The 18,087-nt window shown below is 37.8% G+C and overlaps 1 protein-coding gene and 1 long non-coding RNA gene across 10 annotated transcripts in view; one reads left to right on the top strand and one right to left on the bottom strand.

Annotated features, from left to right (window-relative positions):
* The window catches only part of LOC105482563 (uncharacterized), a 111,233-nt gene that overhangs the window by 92,207 nt on the left and 939 nt on the right, over nucleotides 1-18,087 (bottom strand). For all 4 annotated transcript variants that reach the window (XR_011623956.1, XR_011623957.1, XR_011623959.1 and 1 more), the window contains exon 2: nucleotides 7,036-7,085. This is a non-coding gene — a long non-coding RNA (uncharacterized lncRNA). The remainder of the gene's footprint in view (nucleotides 1-7,035; nucleotides 7,086-18,087) is intronic.
* LOC105482557 (solute carrier family 17 member 4) overlaps nucleotides 8,970-18,087 on the top strand; it is a 28,422-nt gene continuing 19,304 nt past the window's right edge. For 4 of the 6 annotated variants that reach the window (XM_071097490.1, XM_071097489.1, XM_071097487.1 and 1 more), the window contains exons 1-2: nucleotides 8,970-9,058; nucleotides 17,441-17,567. In XM_071097490.1, coding sequence (XP_070953591.1) covers nucleotides 17,477-17,567 — 91 coding nt within the window. In that variant the 5' untranslated portion in view covers nucleotides 8,970-9,058; nucleotides 17,441-17,476. Of the gene's footprint in view, nucleotides 9,059-10,101; nucleotides 10,334-17,440; nucleotides 17,568-18,087 lie in introns of those variants that run through there. The other 2 variants (XM_011742724.3, XM_011742729.3) reach the window with 2 other exon arrangements.

The following is an 18,087-nucleotide window of genomic DNA, read 5'->3' as shown; positions in this document are numbered from 1 at the left end:
AATCTAATATGACTAGAGGACATGGACATACAGTGGGGAGATATGACTGGATGGCAGCTTGATGTCAGTTGACACAAACCTTTGTGTGGCATGCTAAGGATACTGGAACCTCTAATTTAAAAAGTAGACATCCAAGGCTTCTGAGTACAGGAGTGAATGGTCAGATGTGTGAGTAATCAAGAAACTGATGGCATCAATGTGGATAGATTGTAATGGGGAACTGGTGAAGTATGAGGAAACACACCTGTCCAGTTTGCTTGAGACAGAAATTTCGGATTCTCTTAGGCAGTCATTTAATCTCTATAAGCAGTCACAGAGCCAGGGTTGTGCTGGAGCTGGCTCAAATGAATGCAATCTTACTCACGAGGACCAATTATTAAAATTGCAGGAATTTTGCAAACTTGTTGTTAAACACCATCATTATTAAAAATTAAATTATATAAAATTACAGTTAAATTTAGAAAGATGAAAATACAGTACATTTTACTATTTGCTCTCCATGCTCTTGAGGTTATTTATGTCAATTCTATCTGAATGGTAGAAATGCTATTTAGTGGTATGCTGTTGTGCATCTCTTCCCAACTCTGCATTCACTAATGTATGGGTAGCTGGAAATTAGCCTGGTGGACATTCTCACACCATGGAAATCAACAAACACTGTAAATTAGGACTTTATTGTTGATTGTCTAGACTTAAGAAAATCTTGGAGAAAATGTTAATAATGTAGATTAATCTTAAAAGTGTGACATATCTGTAGCTATTACATTCTGAATAGACCAAAATATTATAGAAATATTATTTCAGTACCCAAAAACTATTATCCAGTTTAGCAAGTAGTTGCTCATGCCATTGACATCTGAGCAAAGTTTTGACATACTTTCATTTTCCTTCATTTTTTTTGAAATATGAAATAAAAGCACATAACAGTTATGTCAGGACTGCACCCATTAGTTAATGTGTGAGTGACTTCTCTGATCAAACAGATAGTGAATCAAGCAGTTTGCAGTCTGATTTTGTGACATTATTGTTGGCAATAAAATTCTAAAATTGATAACATTTTTACAAGAAATAGTAATTCCTCTGAAGTTATAGGTCTAAACTAAAAATCAAGAAAGCAGTTTAGCTTAAAATTTATTTCTCAAATTATATACAGAAATGTTAGTGGAAGTTTTTACATTAACCTGCAAGTGGTACCATGGATTTTATTAACATATATATATATGGATATAGGTGTGTAAATGTTTTGTGCGTGTATATGTGCATATTCACTTTTCTTTTAGAGCCAGTTTTTAAAAATGTACCAGCACATAACTATCTACAAACTATACATTTGAGAGAGGCCTCCAAATGAAATACGTGTATGGAGGACAATGAGAGAGAAAGGAATACTTTAACATTTACTTGGTCTTTGGTCTGAAATTCACACATGTTTTCCAATGGGTGTAATGCCAGATCATGGCAAGAACACCTTTTCCCCTCACTAAAAAACACAGAGAAAAAGTAAAACTTGCTCAGTCTTTGCGTTACAGACTTCCCTAAGGTGGAGGCCTTTTCTTAGGCTCCAGGTCTTTCTATTTCAGACTTACAGAATAATGAATCATCAAAGTAACAAAAACAGATGATCTGGCCTCTTTCTAGAAGGAACTAATCCATTACTCACAATACTCTGATATTGTGGCTGAAAGGTTCTGAGGGACCAAACCCATGTGAGTTTGGGCATCATCAGGGCATTTATTAGCTTGTCTCTTTAGAGCTTCTCCCTTACATGAAAAATTGGTTCTACCATATTTCATCTGTAAAGTTCAGCCAACAGATCCTGATAGGCTTTGTAGAAAAAGTGTCGTTGCACAAGATTGCTTCAGAAGTCTTTAAAGATATACTTGGGAAGCAAATTCACATATTTGACTTAAAAGACAGAGAGGATCACTCATAGGCAGATTTTGCAATCCTAACAATAAATAGTATTAGCTGTTATCAGTCTAGTGAACTTAAATGTTTACTGCAGCTTCAGATAATAAATTCAACAAAAATGCATCATGTCTTATCTGTATTACCTGTCTTATCAAATTAACTGTATGATTCATAAATAGCATATAAATATGGAAACCATAGTTAAATCACAGCTCTTATTTTTAAAACTTAGTGGCTCTGAAAAAATCTTTAATTTTGATGATCCTTCAGCAGCTTATTTTCAGGTGGAGTCCTCATGGAGTTCTTCAAAATGCAATGACATCCATGATTCTGGTATAACAACATTTATAAAGGTAATTAACTAAATAAGTCAATACTGATAAAATATTATATTCCTCACAATAGTTGCTAAAATGCATTAAAAATGCATTTAAAGTTTAAAATTCTTAATAAACTAAGGGTATTGGGATAAATTATAAAAATTGTTGAATGAATACATGCCAAAAGAAGGCGTAGCATCCTAAGTTCAGTAGTAAGATAGTTTTATTGCCATTAGAATCAGAAACCTCCAAAAAAAAAAAAAAAAAAAATCAAACTCTTACCACCATATGCCTTGTTGTGGAATATTAGACAAGTTATTAAGCATAGAATTTAGCCATGGTCAACTATAAGACAATATCATACTTTTGGATGACTTAATTGTAGTCCTAGTAAAATAGGTAGCTTCTAAGGTGGCACCCCATTATTCCTGCCTCCTGCTATTCCAACCCTGTGTATCCCCTTCTCACCCTGTACCAGGCTGTGCAACCAATGAAAAACAATGTGGCAGGATTGATGGTATGCCACTTTAGAGGTTAGGTTTTAATGCGTAATATAACTTCTTTTAGTCACAAAGTAGGAAACAGAGCCAACAAAGCCACTGACTGATTCATCAGGGATAGACTGACAATAAAAAGAGTACTTTGTCACAGATCTTATTTTATAAGTTCACAGTATGCTAAAAAGTACCTTCAATTGTAATGACAGGGGCCTCTCAAAGCAATTCACCAAGAATATCACCAACAGAGAAACTCATGATGTTTAAGGCTGCAGAGAGGATGCCAGTATCAAAGTGGATCTACTTTAGCACCTCCTACAGTTAGCAGAGCAATCAGCCCAGTGTATTCCTGCAGCAACATTGCCGTTCTTCCGGGTTAGGGCATTCAGGGTAAAGGAGCAAAGTGCAATTGTTTTGACATTCTGACAACAACACAGTCCTGAGAAAGAAGAATAAATATGTAGATCATGGTAGATCCATGGAGAAATCTTATTTTAGGGCTTCCATTTCCACGATGTAAGAGCTAGGCTTAAATGCTGCTTGGATTAGAAACAATGAAAGGAGGCATGTAAACTTGCAGGCTTCAGCTCAACTGTCTGGAGAATATGATTCTAGGATGTCAGTAAATCAGCCAACAAATAACACTACACCTCCAAAGCTGCACAAATTCTTCAAGTATCTTTTAGCCAGAAATATTCTTCCAAGAAACCTATTGTTATGGACTGAATGTTTGAGTGTCCCTCGAATTCATATGTTAAAATCCTAACCACCAATGGGATGAGATTAGGAAATGATTAGATCATGAGGCTGGATTCCTCATGAATGAGATTAGTACCTTTATAAGAAGAGACATGAGAGCATGCTTTCTCTGTTCTTCACCACTGGAGGATACAACTCTCTGGAGTTGGAGAACACAGTTGTCCACATACCAGGAAATGTGCCCTCATTGGATACTGAGTCTGGCAGTATTTTGAACTTCTCAGCCTTCAGAATTGTGAGAAATACACTTCTGTTGTTTAAGCCATCCAGTCTATGGTATTCTGTTACAGCAGTCCAAATTGACTAAGATGCCTAGGATATATTGACATTTGGAAATCTACAATATGGAATTTATAATTCCAAGCCAAAAGATTAAAAAAAGTGAATTCAAAAAACTCAAAATTTGCTAGAAGGGTAGATGTGTATATTTGTTACTTATTTTACATGAAAAAATTCTTAGTAAAACAAGAATAACATTATTCGTAATACATGGGCCAAATATATCTTAACCTAAACCCCAATGTCTTGTTTTATGGTGAAATATCAGTACTATATCTATGACAGTCAGGAACACAAAAGGTCTCAGATTGTTGTTACTGAACAGAGGCAAATACAACACCTCTCTGGAGAAACAATCTCTCAATCCATGGCAGGGTTAGCTGAGGTGAAACATTAAATATGAACTCACAATCTGAAATTACACAACACACCTGAAACAATCACGTATGAGCAAGAGTCAGGAGAACACAAAAAGATTGGACATTCTTCTCCAGATCTTCAGATAATAAAACATCATAAGAAATTACAGAAACTAAGAAAGTAGATATATAAAACACTAATAAACTATTTATAAATACTATAAAGAAAAGGGAAAAAATGGGAGGAGTGAAGCGATGGCCTGCCCCTCCTACCTGTCAGGTGGGATGAGAGATAGAAAAGAAATAAGACACAGAGACAAAGTATAGAGAAAGAACAGTGGGCTCAGGAGACAGGCGCTCAGCATACAGAGGACCTGCACCGGCACCGGTCTCTGAGTTCCCTCAGTATTTATTGATTACTGTTTTCACTATCTCAGCAAGAGGAATGCGGTAGGAGAGCAGAGTAATAGTGGGGAGAAGATCAGCAAGAAAACATGTGAGCAAAGGAATCTGTGTCACAAATAAGTTCAAGGGAAGGCACTATGCCTGGATGTGCACGTAGGCCAGATTTATGCTTCTCTCTACCCAAACATCTCAGTGGAGTAAAGAATAACAAAGCAGCATTGCTGCCAACATGTCTCGCCTCCTGCCACAGGGCGGTTTTTCTCCTGTCTCAGAATTGAACAAACGTACAATCGGGTTTTATACCTACCCATTCCCAGGGGTAGGCAGGAGACAGAAGCCTTCCTCTTGTCTCAATTGCAAGAGGCCTTCCTCTTTTACTAATCCTCCTCAGCACAGACTATTCACGGTTGTCGGGCTTGGGGACGGTCAGGTCTTTCCCATCCCATGAGGCCGTATTTCAGACTGTCATATGGCGAGAAACTTTGGACAACACCCGGCTTTCCAGGCAGAGGTCCCTACGGCTTTCCGCAGTGCATTGTGCATTTATCGAGAACGGAGAACGGCGATGACTTTTACCAAGCATACTGCCTGTAAACATTTTGTTAACAAGGCACATCCTGCACAGCCCTAGATCCCTTAAACTTTGATTCCATATTTGTGAGCTCAAGGTTGGGGCAAAGTTACAGATTAACAGCATCTCAGGGCAAAGCAATTGTTCAGGGTACAGGTCAAAATGGAGTTCCTTATGTCTTCCTTTTCTACATAGACACAATATCTGATTGTGTCTATGTAGTCTGATCTTTCTTTTCCCTACAAGGAGACAAATAAAACCTTAAAAAATGAAGGCATTGAAAATAAAACTCAATACAAGTGAGTTTAATACCAAAGTAGACACTGCTTACTTCTTGAACTGTATGCAGGTAATGGCTTAAACAAATAGATTTTTATTTTTCCCAATTTATAGGCAGTTCAGAACTGGTATACCAGTTCAATAAAGCCTGAGGGACCCAAGTTTTTTTTTTTATTTTTCTACTCGACCCCATGGTAGAATATATTATTGTTCGCAGAAACTTGCTGCCTTCCTCATACTTCTTGGCTGCATTAATGTCCATCTAGATCATGTGACTTACTTTGATCAATTCAATTTAATTACAAATAACATGTTTCCAGCCATAAGTTTTTACACATATTCTCTCTTTTCTGTGCCATGAGACTGGCTGCAATGTTTCAAATGGAAGCTGTCCATAAGCCTGGTCTCAACAGGAAGATGATGTGGATCACAGCTGCTGCTGGTCTGTGCTAGACATGTATCTTGAAGCAGGAAATAAAATTACATTGTATGCCACTAATTAAGGCTTCATATCTTACCACAGCATATCTCTCCTTTTCTAACCAATACAGAAATTAGTACAAGGTATAGCATAGGGTGTTGCCATAAATTAAAAACAAAATAAGACAAAGCACCACCTTTTTTGAGGCATTAGCTTTAGGGATGGGATAGAAGCAGAAAAGAAGCTGTTATTAGAGTTTAGAAGGGCAGTAGTACTTAATTTGCACAGGTGAAACATTTAGAAAACTTTAGAAACTAATTTATAGGTAATTTCCCTATTGAGCTTACTATTTTTGGTGAAATTCTTGGCATAATTAATATAAATTGTGTGATTTACTATTGACTATATTTAACAAAGTATAATAAGACAAGACATAATCTCACAAAGTAATTAGCTGGTTTGAAAATCAGAATGAAGGAAATTGAGAGAAACTAAAAACTCTAGACTTACTGAGTTGAAAGACACTATTTCTCAACTCCCAACAGTTAAAGATAAAACTGACAAAATTTAAGTAAGAAAGTCCTTTTAAAGCTTGGCCTTGTGCAAGCATCAAACCAAGGTGGTAACCATTCATAAAAATAATGAAGCAAAGGTGATGGCTTTTCTATTGAAGTCTGGTAGGCTCAAAGTAACCCATGTCATAGAGAGAGAGAGAGAGAGAGTGTGTGAGAGAGAGAGAGAGAGAGAGAGAGAGAAAGGAGGGAGAGAGAAGCACTTATATAGGAAACTGGTTATGATTTTGAGTGACATAATATCACAGAACTACCAGCCTGGATAAAGGAGGCTGTGACTCATCAAGGGTTACATAACTTGTGTGTGGGGGGTGTCCTCTTTAAAAATTTTTTTTTTTTGTCAGCAATGGGCTAAGCATTCTGCCCAGTCTGCAAGGACTATTCAAATACGGTCAAAGGAGATATTGGAAAAGGAAGGACTGACCACAGCGTGAAGCCAAGACCTCTGAAAAATAATATCCTGGGGGAATTACTCATGGTGTGCACAGCCACAGATTTATTAGCGACTATCTCATGTGGGGAGATAGGACGAAGACTGAAATAGCTACCCACATGATCTCAGATTTCTTTGAACTACAAACTACTGTGCAATTCTGTCTGCAATTATCTTTTCTGTGTCCTAGCATGACACATTGGGTGTGCATGGGTGTGTAGGCACATACCTTGTCTCATTAGTTCATGAGTTTCTGGAGCAAGACAAGTCATATTCAACCTGATGAGAGAATATCATAAAATTGTCAACATCAGCCCTGAAGCTATAATTAAATAAGACTTTGAATCGACTTTTCATAGGAAGGGAGTAAGTATGTTTTGTGTGCAGAAGGGATAGTTAACTAACTAAATAATTTTGAATTGAAGCTTGGACAGTGATAGCTTATATTATTATTCAAAAATTTTCCCTGGTCCTCCCCTGGAAAGAATTATATTTCTCTATCTTGGTTGTATTGGGCTTGGCCATCTGACTTGCTTTGCCCCATTAAATTTGAGTGGAAGTGACACCTAGGCAAAACCTGTAAGAGCGAACACTTGGCTCGCCATAATTTCTCTTTTACTTCTGCCATGAGACCATCCGTGTTCCAAATAAAGCCTGATTTGTCAAACTGGGCCCTGAAGTGAGGAAAACATGGTGAGAAGCCGTAGCCAAGACACAATGGTCATGAATTGTGAACAGCACATAAAACTTTGTTATTATAAGCAATTGAGATTTTTGGGTCATTTGTTATCCCAGTGTAACTTAGCTTATCCTGACTGATACAGCCACCATCAGTTTATTGGCTTTCATCTTGCTCTTGACTCATGAGCCATCAGGTACTTGCCATACCTCGAGACCTGACATCCACTGTTAAGGCAGAAGGAAAAAGAAAAAAAAAAAAAAGATGAGACACAGGCCTACTTCTTTTTATGCATCAATGGCCAGAAATGTGTAGGTCCCATTTGTTTCAAGGAAGCCACAGAAATGAAGTTTTTGTTTCTGTATTTCTTATAGTAGATACAAGCTAGGGCACAGAAACTTGGAAATGTAGTTTGGCTTAACCAATTAATAGTGCCAGCCACAGAAACTCATCTACTGCTTCTTCTCCCCACAGAGTATGTGCTGTATATTTGCTATAATACAATCGTGCGATGCTTAACCATGGGTATACATCCTGAGAAATGTGCTGTGTGGCAGTTTTGTTGTGTGGATACCGTAGAGCGCACTTACACAAACCTAGATGGTAGAGCTTGCTATACACCTAGGTTACATGGTCTAGCCTATTGCTCCTGGGCTACAAGCCTGTACCACATGTTACTGTACTGAATATTGTAGGCAATTGAAACAGTGATATTTGAGAATCTGAACATATCTAAACATAAAAAAGATATAGTAAAAGGATAAAAAATGGTACATCTAGGACACTTTTCATAAAAGGGGCTTGTGGGACTGGAAGTTACTCCGGCTGAGGCAGTGAGTGAATGTGAAGGCCCAGGACATGCCTGTACACTGCTGTAGACTTTGTAAACACTGTGCACTTAAGCTACACTAAGTTTATAAAAAAATTTATTTCTTCAATAATAAATTCTAGCTTACTATTTCATTTTGACTTTATAAACTTTTAAATGTTTTTGAACTTTTTGACTCTTGTAATAACAGCTTAAAACACAAACATATTGTACTGCTGTACAAAAATATTTTCTTTATACCCGTATTCTATAATCTTTGATCTATTTTTAATTTTTTAAAATTAAAAAATATTTATTAAGACTAAGACATAAATACGCAAGTTAGCCTAGACTGACACAAAATCAAGACCATATTAGAGGCTTCTTGGAAAATCTATTTTCATGTGTTTTATTTTTCCAACAACATTGGTAAAACATTTGCAATCATCTTGGGGAGCTGGGCATCACTGACAGGAGGAACTGCAAGTGCAGAGGCCTTGAACTTCATGGAGAAGGCAGAACTGGATGGAATTTAGTGAGGGAAGAACAACAGGGCAGAGGTCAGTAAGGTTGGTGTGTCCGAGGTGATGTAAGGCATTGGAGCACCTTCAGGAAGGTCAATTTGCTCTCTTTTGTCCTAGGTTCTCTGGGAAGGCTTTGGAAGACTTTTATACCAGTAAGTAACATGAGCATATGTATATTTCCAATATTCTGCCTGCTATGAGGGATGGATTAAAAGAGAGAGAATTGAAACAGTGGGGCCAGGTAAGTAATCATTTTATTTACCCTGGTGATAGATGATTGTGATAGGAATGGAGGAAATAAAAAATAATGGAAAGAGATGAAGGTGGAACTGATAGAACATACTGTTGGAATGAATGTTAATGGAAAGTATAGAATGAAGGCTGATTTTTTTTGGCAAGATTAACAGGGAAATGGTGATGCCATTAACCAAGATGAGGAATCCTGGGCCAAGAGTAGGGTTGGAGGGGGATTCAGTTCTGCTTGCCATCATAAGACTGTGATACCTAATGGGTACTCAATGAGAGACGGATGAAGTTGAAGTCGAAGCCCAGAGAAGAGGTCAGAATCAGGTGTGAAAGGAAAGGGGACTGGCTGGGATCTCCTTGGGAGTGAGTTTAGATAGGGAGGAAATTCAAGGACAGAGTCTTGGGCACATCAACAGTAGAAACCAGAGAAAAGGTAAGGATTCAGCAAAACTTATTGAGAAGGAACAACCAATGAGACACGAGGAAAATCAGATCCGATGGAATCAAATGAAACAAGGCATCAAGAAGGAACAAGTGATGGAATCTGTCAAGCACTGACAGATGAGGCCTGGGATGTGACTGCTGGATTTGCTGGCAGAGAGGCTGGTGATGGCTTTGCTAAGGGCTGTCTTGTTGCTGATGGATTCATGAGAAAACTAGAGGTGGGGAAACAGAATGCAAATATGTATGAGTCTTCTGAAATGTTTTGCCATAAAAGGGAGGAGAATCACAGAGTTAATTTTCACAGAAAACTCATTGGCCTTTGTGCAAAAAGTTACAATCAGAAAACCACAAAAATCACTCATGTCGACCAAAATGTATTAAGTCTCTCCTCTTTGGAAAACTCAGTTCTATTAAATAGGAGGATGGTGGAAAAGGGACCCAAAGGGAACAAATATACCCCATCTCCATGAAGATTATAATAACTCTGAGAGACCCCAGAAGGGGACAGTGCTGTCAGTGAGGCATGTGGGGTGTCAGGATCCTTATAAGAAGGGACATTGATTCTGATTAAGGATGAGGGAAGACATAGGTGACCTCAGCTGGGCTTGAAGCATGAGGAAGATTTAATGAGCTTGATTTGCTTATCAATCAAACAATAAAATGTAAAGTTAAAAGTTAAACCACTGAGCCAATAAAATCCTCCAAGCTGGTAACATAAGGGCTAAAGGTTTTGGGTAATTATTTACCTCCCAGAATTAGACAATTGCAAAGAGCTTAGAGAAATTTATTTGAAAGGAATGAGGATCCTGCACTCTTCTTCCCTCAGGTTAGTTAGCTTTCAAACTTTTACACTTAATATTCTGCTTTTGAGATGATGGGAATGGGTCTTTTTCCATTAGAGAGCAGCTTAATTTGCTGTTTGGGGGCAGAGACTGTGGGAGTGGAGAAGAGAATGCCTGTGTCCTGAGATAATTCTGGTAAGTGAGAAGAGATGTTGCATTAAGTGCCATGGAACTACAGGGAATAAATTCAAGAGAATGAAATTTTCTAAAAGTATAGCTGAACAGAGACAGACAGGCAGACACACACACACACAGGCACACAGAGAGACAGAGGAAGAGGAAGAGACAGAGAGAGGAAGAGAGAGAGAGAAGAAGAGAGAAAAACTAAATGATATATTTGAATTGCTTTTGTGAAATATATTAATTTTTTTAAGCATTGATCAAATCCACAGTGCAACAATAAATGCCAATACTGAATTCTCACAGAGGAAGATTTTCATCATGCCTAAAATATCAGTCAAAACCAAACTGTTCTGGTTTGGTTCCAGTGAATTTATGGGAAAGCAAAATAAATGAAATCTAACCTGGCTTTGGGAAGTGGTTAATGATGAAGAGTTTAGGGCAGAGGACTTTATTTGCAAACTGTGAGTGAGAGCCATGGGCTGTTTCTCATAGGGAGGAAAAATGTTCAGTGCTGAGACCACATAAGCTGACATTTGAGCTATTAATAGCTCTGCACAGCACTTTAAGGAAAAGTCTCATTCTACAGTGAACTGATGACTAGCAGAGGAACAGGATGCATATGAATCCAAAAAGAACGGATACAAGCAGTCTTGACAAGAAAAACTGATGAGAAATTGATACAAGAATGGCTGGCTCCATTTCTTTGCTCTTTTTTCCTCATTTACCTGGTTTCAAAATACATAGATAAGGCTGATGACTTACAAATTTATATTTCTACCAAGGCCCTTCTGTTCTTAGCTATGGACTCACAGACACAAAACTCACCTGTCAATCTTCCCTTCTGAGTCTAACAGGAGTCTCAACCCCTATGTCCAAAATAAAGTTCTTGCTTTTCCTCTGAAACCTGCTGCCCTCCCTGTTCATTTCCCCAACTTTGAGTGCAACACTTTCACTCATTTGCTCAAGTCATAAGTCTGGAAGTCTCTGATGATTCTTCCCTTTCTCTTGTTCCCATATACACCTCATTAGCAAGTCTTAGTGGCATATCTCCAAAACAGGTCCTGAATGTGGTCTTTTTCACCACAGCTAGCCTAGCCCATCCACCATCAACACTTGCACAGGTCAAGAAACAGCTTCTTGTTCAGTCTCTTGGTTTTCAATCTTGTCCTTTATAGCCCATGTGCCACACAGTGGCCATAGTAAATCCAGTCCCCTTACCCGGCCTATAAGACCCAAAATGGTCTGGTCCCTGCCCACCCCTTTGATCTCATCACCTACCATTAACCTCCTCATTCACTCTGCATCGCCACATTGGACTACCTTCTGCCTAGAAAAACGTGACAGACTTGCTGGTTCCTTTGCCTGGCATGTTCTTGCTCAGTGCTGCCTCCTTCTCAGTGTTTCCATTTCAGCTCAAATATAACCATTTCATACAACCACACTAGGTAAAGTGGTTAGACTAAGCAGAGTGCTTGCCTTCCTCTCCTGATGCTAATGACCTAGTTTCTGTCAGTGCTACTCTTGTTTTTTCATACCATGTGGCATTCTTACTTCTTTCTTTTCATATGAGCCCCTCCTGGGATGTAACTTTCTCACAGGTGTACTGTCCGTGCCTGCATCCCTTGCCCCACAACAGCACTGTCCTCCCTTCGCCCTCGGCTGTCTGTTCCCACTGCTCTCATTAACGTCAGCAAAACCATGATCGCCCATTACTGAAAAAACTGGCAATTGATTGCTGGTTATAATAAGCACAAGGAGAGGGCAATTTAATGATTACTAAGTCCTTCAGTCATGCAGGAGATGGAGCTATGAAAGCACAACATTGCATTCATTGATTCAATAAATGTTTACTGAATCAATGAATGAACTTGTGGTCAGTGAACTCTTAGATGTTGGAACACTAGAAGAGTCTGTATGGGTATAGCCTGTGAAAAAAATGTTACCCTGAAAGCTATGTCTTTAGTTCTTGTGACTGATACGAGTTTTTCAATTCAACTAATTGCCCTGAGGTGTGAAAATAAATCATAAGCAAATTATTTTTCCAGCAGACTATTCAGTCCCCTCATTTTACCAAGTTTCTTTTCAGAGTTACTAGAACTATTCCATTTGCCAACGAGTATTTGTTTGGATTTTAATTCAATTTTGAGTGTGTTTTTGAATTCCAGTGCAGACTAGAGGGCTCCATGGTCTAACATCTGTGGTTTTGAAGGACATCATTGAGGCAACTTCTCTGTCAGTTGCTCACTTATCAACTTTAGTGGTGACATTATGTAACATTTCCACTTATCTTTAAACACAATAGCACCAAAGGATCAGGTCTATTTTCTTTTATATTAATAAGAAGAGTCCTTCACAGAGAGCACGTGGAAAATGATTTCATTTCACCAGCACCTACTGCTTATCCCTTTACATTTTATTCCTTTTTGTCTGCTTGGTATTGTAACTTCATCGTATCCTTTACATCTGCTCGGTGCTGTAACTTTATATCTGCTTGGTGCTGTAACTTCTCTGATCATTTTCAGTAGTAATGGGTTTATTGTTTATTTGTAGTCTTCAAATAATCTCATTTTGTAATTAATGGATCCAGTCCAATGAAAACCAGAAAATTCCAAACTTGATCTAAAAGTAAACCTTCATTCTCCTGCCCCGCCACCCACCACTCCATCTTGGTTCTGGGGAGGGAAGGGATCATTTGGTTGGCTTCTTGTTCCCTTTCTCTGTCAGCAACTACTCTCACCCCTCTTGCTAGCTGTCGCTTCTGATCTTTCCATGGCTGGTGGGTAGGGAGTTAGAAGCAAGAAGCAGGAAGTGTCTTTCTTAGCCGGAACTCTTGTGCCTTGGCATTGGTGGTCTCTGGGTTGGATGAATGTTCAATGCTGAATCCTTTATTGTACCCCAGTGGTGGCATCCACTAGTCCTCCCATGTCAGGGGTGATATGTGTTCACTAACTCAGCAGTTAGGGTTCCTTTCTCAGGTGCTGGGCATCAGACAGTCTGTCCTCTCTTTTGGGGTCATGTGGCCTCTCCAGACAGTTCTCATTTTAAGAGATTGTAAACTGGATTTTTCCTGAGTCATCCATATCTGGTTCATAAGGGACCTGCTGGTCTCTACCTGTGCATCTTCACCCCTGCTGCTGTGGGATGTATCACAGCCTCCAGTGTGGTGTAGACCTTTGCTGTGCTCTGCAGCCTCAGACCAGGAGTCACCACCTCATGCCCTTAGATTCTGAGGCATGTGTCACTCACCTTTACATACACACAAGCACACATACATAAGGGACATAGGTCAAGCTCCCTGAATAACCCCCTTGCGGGCAGCTCCTATCATTTGACTTGAAGTGACGGGGCAGTGCCCTCCTCATTTCTTTCCTGGAGTGAAAATGAATACCTGACAGAGAATACCAGCAACTGACTCTAAAACACTCACCTTCTTCATCTCAGCCTACCTGTGTCTCTGAAATTTATTTTTAATTACAGTAATAATTCAAATTACATTATTGTTGTCACACATGTAAACAACAAAGACAAAGTTCAACTCCTGCATGGCCATTCCTGCCCTCCCCATTCCTTTGCACAGAGAGTTTCTATTTCTTCCTGGTTTAATCTAGGAGGGTTTTATGTTTCCAGGAATTTATCCATCTCCTCTAGGTTTTCTAGTTTACACGCGTAAAGGTATTTATAGTAGTCTTGAATGATATTTTGTATTTCTCTGGTATCAGTTGTAATATCTCCCGTTTTGTTTCAAATTGAGCTTATTTGGATCTTCTCTCTTTTTTCCTTGGTTAATGTTGCTGGTGGTCTGGCAATTTTATTTATCTTTTCAAAGAACCAGCTTTTTGTTTCATTTATTTTTTGTATTTTTTTGTTTGTTTGTTTCAATTTCCACTTAGTTTTGCTCTGATCTTGGTTATTTCTTTTCTTCTGCTGGGTTTGGGTTTCGTTTGTTCTTGTTTCTCTAGTTCCTTGAGGTGTGAACTTAGATTGTCTATTTGTGCTCTTTCAGACTTTTTGATGAAGGCATTTAATGGTGTGAACTTTCCTCTTAGCACCGCTTTTCCTGTATCCCAGAGGTTTTGATAGGTTGTGTCATGGTTGTCGTTCAGTTCAAATAATTTTTAAATTTTCATCTTGATTTCATTGTTGAGCCAATGATCATTCAGGAGCAGGTTATTTAATTTCCATGTATTTGCACAGCTTTGAGAGTTCCTTTTGGAGTTGATTTCCAATTTTATTCCACTGTGGTCTGAGGGAGTACTTGATATAATTTCGATTTCCTTAAATTTCTTGAGACTTGTTTTGTGGCCTATCATATGGTCTGTCTTGGAGAATGTTCCAGGTGCTGATGAATAGAACGTATAGTCTGCAGTTGTTGGGTAGAGTGTTCTGTAAATATCTGTTAAGTCCATTTGTTCTAGGATATAGTTTAAGTCCATTATTTCTTTGTTGACTTTCTGTCTTGATGACCTGTCTAGTGCTGTCTGTGGAGTATTGAAGTCCCCAACTATTATTGTCTTGCTGTCTATCTCATTTCTTAGATCTAGTAGTAATTGTTTTGTAAATTTAAGAGCTCCAGTGTTAGGTGCATATATATTTAGGATTGTGGTATTTTCCTGTTGGAATAGTCCTTTTGTCGTTATATAATGTCTCTCTTCATCTTTTTCAACTGCTGTTGCTTATAAGTTTGTTTTGTCTGATATAAGAATAGCTACTCCTGCTTGCTTTTGGTGTCCTTTTGCGTGGAATATCTATTCCCACCTCTTTACCTTAAGTTTATGTGAATCCTTATGTTTTAGGTGAGTCTCTTGAAAACTGTAGATGCTTGATTGTTTACCTGTCTTTTAAATCTTTATATGCTTTTATATATGTATTCAATTCTTTGATAACCGTGTAGTATTCAGAAAATATCTGCATTTAATTATGCAAATATTAAATAATCATTAGTTAGCTCTTGACTCTTTGCTTTTACAAATATTGCTTTAAGGAGTGTCCTGAAACATACTATTCTGTGTGGCTGTGCCTATTAGTCTCTGGTACACACCATGAAGCAGCAATACAAGTGAGAAGATGCAGCTTGACTTCCTGAAATAATAGCTCATTTCCCCACATTTTTGACTAAGCTTGGTGGTAACAGTCTTTTAAAATGTTTATGAAAAGTAATAGGTAAGAAATAATAGGATCTTGTTCTTTTAATATCCATGTCCTTGATAGTGAAGTGACGCACATTTTCCCATGTTTGTTCTTAATCTATATTCATATTCGTTCCAATAGTTTCCTACTTTTTACCAATTTACTGTATTTTATTTTTTTATTAGCTAGAAGTTGAACAAATACTACTTCATATCTGATAGAATGCTGTAATCAATTTCTCCCCTTCTAAAAGTGATCTTTTATGGTATCTATTATTATCAAGTCATCTTTTATGGTATCTATTACTATAAATAAGTTTTGTTCTTTTCGTGTCCTGCAGTATCCTTAAATATGTTTAGGTGTAGATTCTTTTCATTTCCCTAGCTTGAGACTCATTTTGATTCCTGAATCTGAGAAATCTTATGGTTTCATCTATTCTAAAAAATTCCTATCCGTTATTTCCTAAAGTATTGCCTTTTCTCAATTCTCTTTATTTTGTCCTCCTAGAAGTCCTATTCAACATACATTGGACCTTTTCACTCCATTTTCCAGTTTCTTAACTTTGCTGTCATCCCTCATCATCTCACTGAGCTTTATTCTGTATAATTTACATAGCTCACTGCCTTTGATTTTGCTAATTCTTTCATTAGCTATGTCTAGTCACTTAGTTTAAAATTTTAATGCCTAATTATTTTTGTATTTCAAGTAGTATCTTTCTTAAATCTGCCTGTTCTTTTTGGTACCTTTTTATGTTTTAGGGTCCATATTTTATTTCTTCAATTATTTAAAGCATACTTATGTAATGTCTTTGTCAGTTTATTCTATTTTTGGAAGTTCTCAGTAGTTTAATTTTGCTATGCGTTGAGTCTGAAAACTTGTTTTGGATGGATCATTTCTTTGAGTGTTTATAATTTTTTATTTTGAGCTCATAATATATAGAGCTTCATGTGCAGTAATTCTGTGTAATCTGTTTTGAGCGAATCAGACTGGGCTTGATTCTTTGGTCAGTTTTTTAGCTGGGGATGAATTCTCAGACAATGAAGGAAATATGAATTTCAACCCTCAATTCTCTGTAACCTAGATACGAACTTTCACAGTTTTCAGGTAAAGTACTTTATTTTCAAACCACAACTCAGGACAAAGAGGGTTGTCACTGTTATTGTTGAAAGGGGAAGAGCCTCTTTAACCAAGTTTTGAACCGCTTTGAGGCATCTAACTGTATATTAGAATCTCCCTTATAATCGCCTCCCTGGCATGGGCCTACGGCTTCATCCTTCATCCCCACAGGGGCTTAGATCTCAGGCCCCCACATCACTGAAATTGATGCTTCTGTGCCCCAATCTCATGGTCACTGAAGTTAGCGCAGACATCTAACTTGATGGATGTATCTCTTACTGTCTTTGCAGCTATGTAAAAGGGTGTTTGCTATATTTTATGTAATATGTATAGGCGGTTATAATAGTTTTTCAGGTAATTTAATCCACTCGAATCTCCTAGATGAAATTGCAAATAAGGTTGTCAACTTTTCATGTCCATTTAATACTAATATCAATTTAGAGACATGGGAACACAGAACTAGAAAGGATATTACAATTTATGAAGGCAATCCAGGCCAGATTCCTCACTTGTGAGACACAGATACTAAGACCCAGGGTAAACTGAGACCTTTCAAAGACCAACCAATTGGTTAGTGATGAAGCCAGGATGACAAATTAGTTTTCACGAACCCTAATCTAGCACTTTTCTTATAGAACAACATTTGCTCCTAGTTCTTAGAAAGAATTGGGGCGGTATCATTTAAGATTCTCTCTGTATTTGCTTTTGCATTCTTTTTATTTTAGTAAGTAAATGTCAGTCCCTGGGAAGAGAGAACCAAAATGTCTACTGGACCAGATGTCAAAGCTACAGTGGGGGACATTTCCAATGATGGCAATTTAAATATGGCTCAAGAGGAATGCTCCAGGAAAGGTAAAATCATGCACAGTAATCTGGTAGTAAATAAAACTAGGATCTATGGCACCTTGACTTGTGTTAGTAAATAAAACTAAGATCTGTGGCATCTTTTGTTGATACACATCATTTTCCTCACTACCACCAATTGCCAAGAATTCTATATGGCTATAAATAGTTATTGATAATTATTTCATTTCTCACAAGAAACTTTGAAGGTATATAAGACAGGCAGGTATCATGACATTATTTAGAGATGAAGGAAAAAAATCAGAGCAGGTTCTAAGTAGGAAATATAGAAACCAACCTTGGCTTGTCTGATTCTAAGCTCAAGACATGTCCCATTGGTTCTCTCTGCTCGTGTTAAATCCAAACCTGACCCCGATCCCAAAATAGGCTTTTTGTTTCTAGCATGTCATAGAAGTCACCTTTCTTCCTTTCTCTTATCTATATTAAAATATCATGCTTTTCATAATATGCATTAAGGGAAACGGTAGAACATCTTATTTTACCCTAAATGCTTAATGAGTTATGACTA

Source organism: Macaca nemestrina, chromosome 5 (assembly GCF_043159975.1).
Source record: "Macaca nemestrina isolate mMacNem1 chromosome 5, mMacNem.hap1, whole genome shotgun sequence".
Classification (NCBI taxonomy): domain Eukaryota; kingdom Metazoa; phylum Chordata; class Mammalia; order Primates; family Cercopithecidae; genus Macaca; species Macaca nemestrina.
Note: the sequence above shows the minus strand (reverse complement) of the source record. Positions and strands in the feature narration are given on the sequence as shown.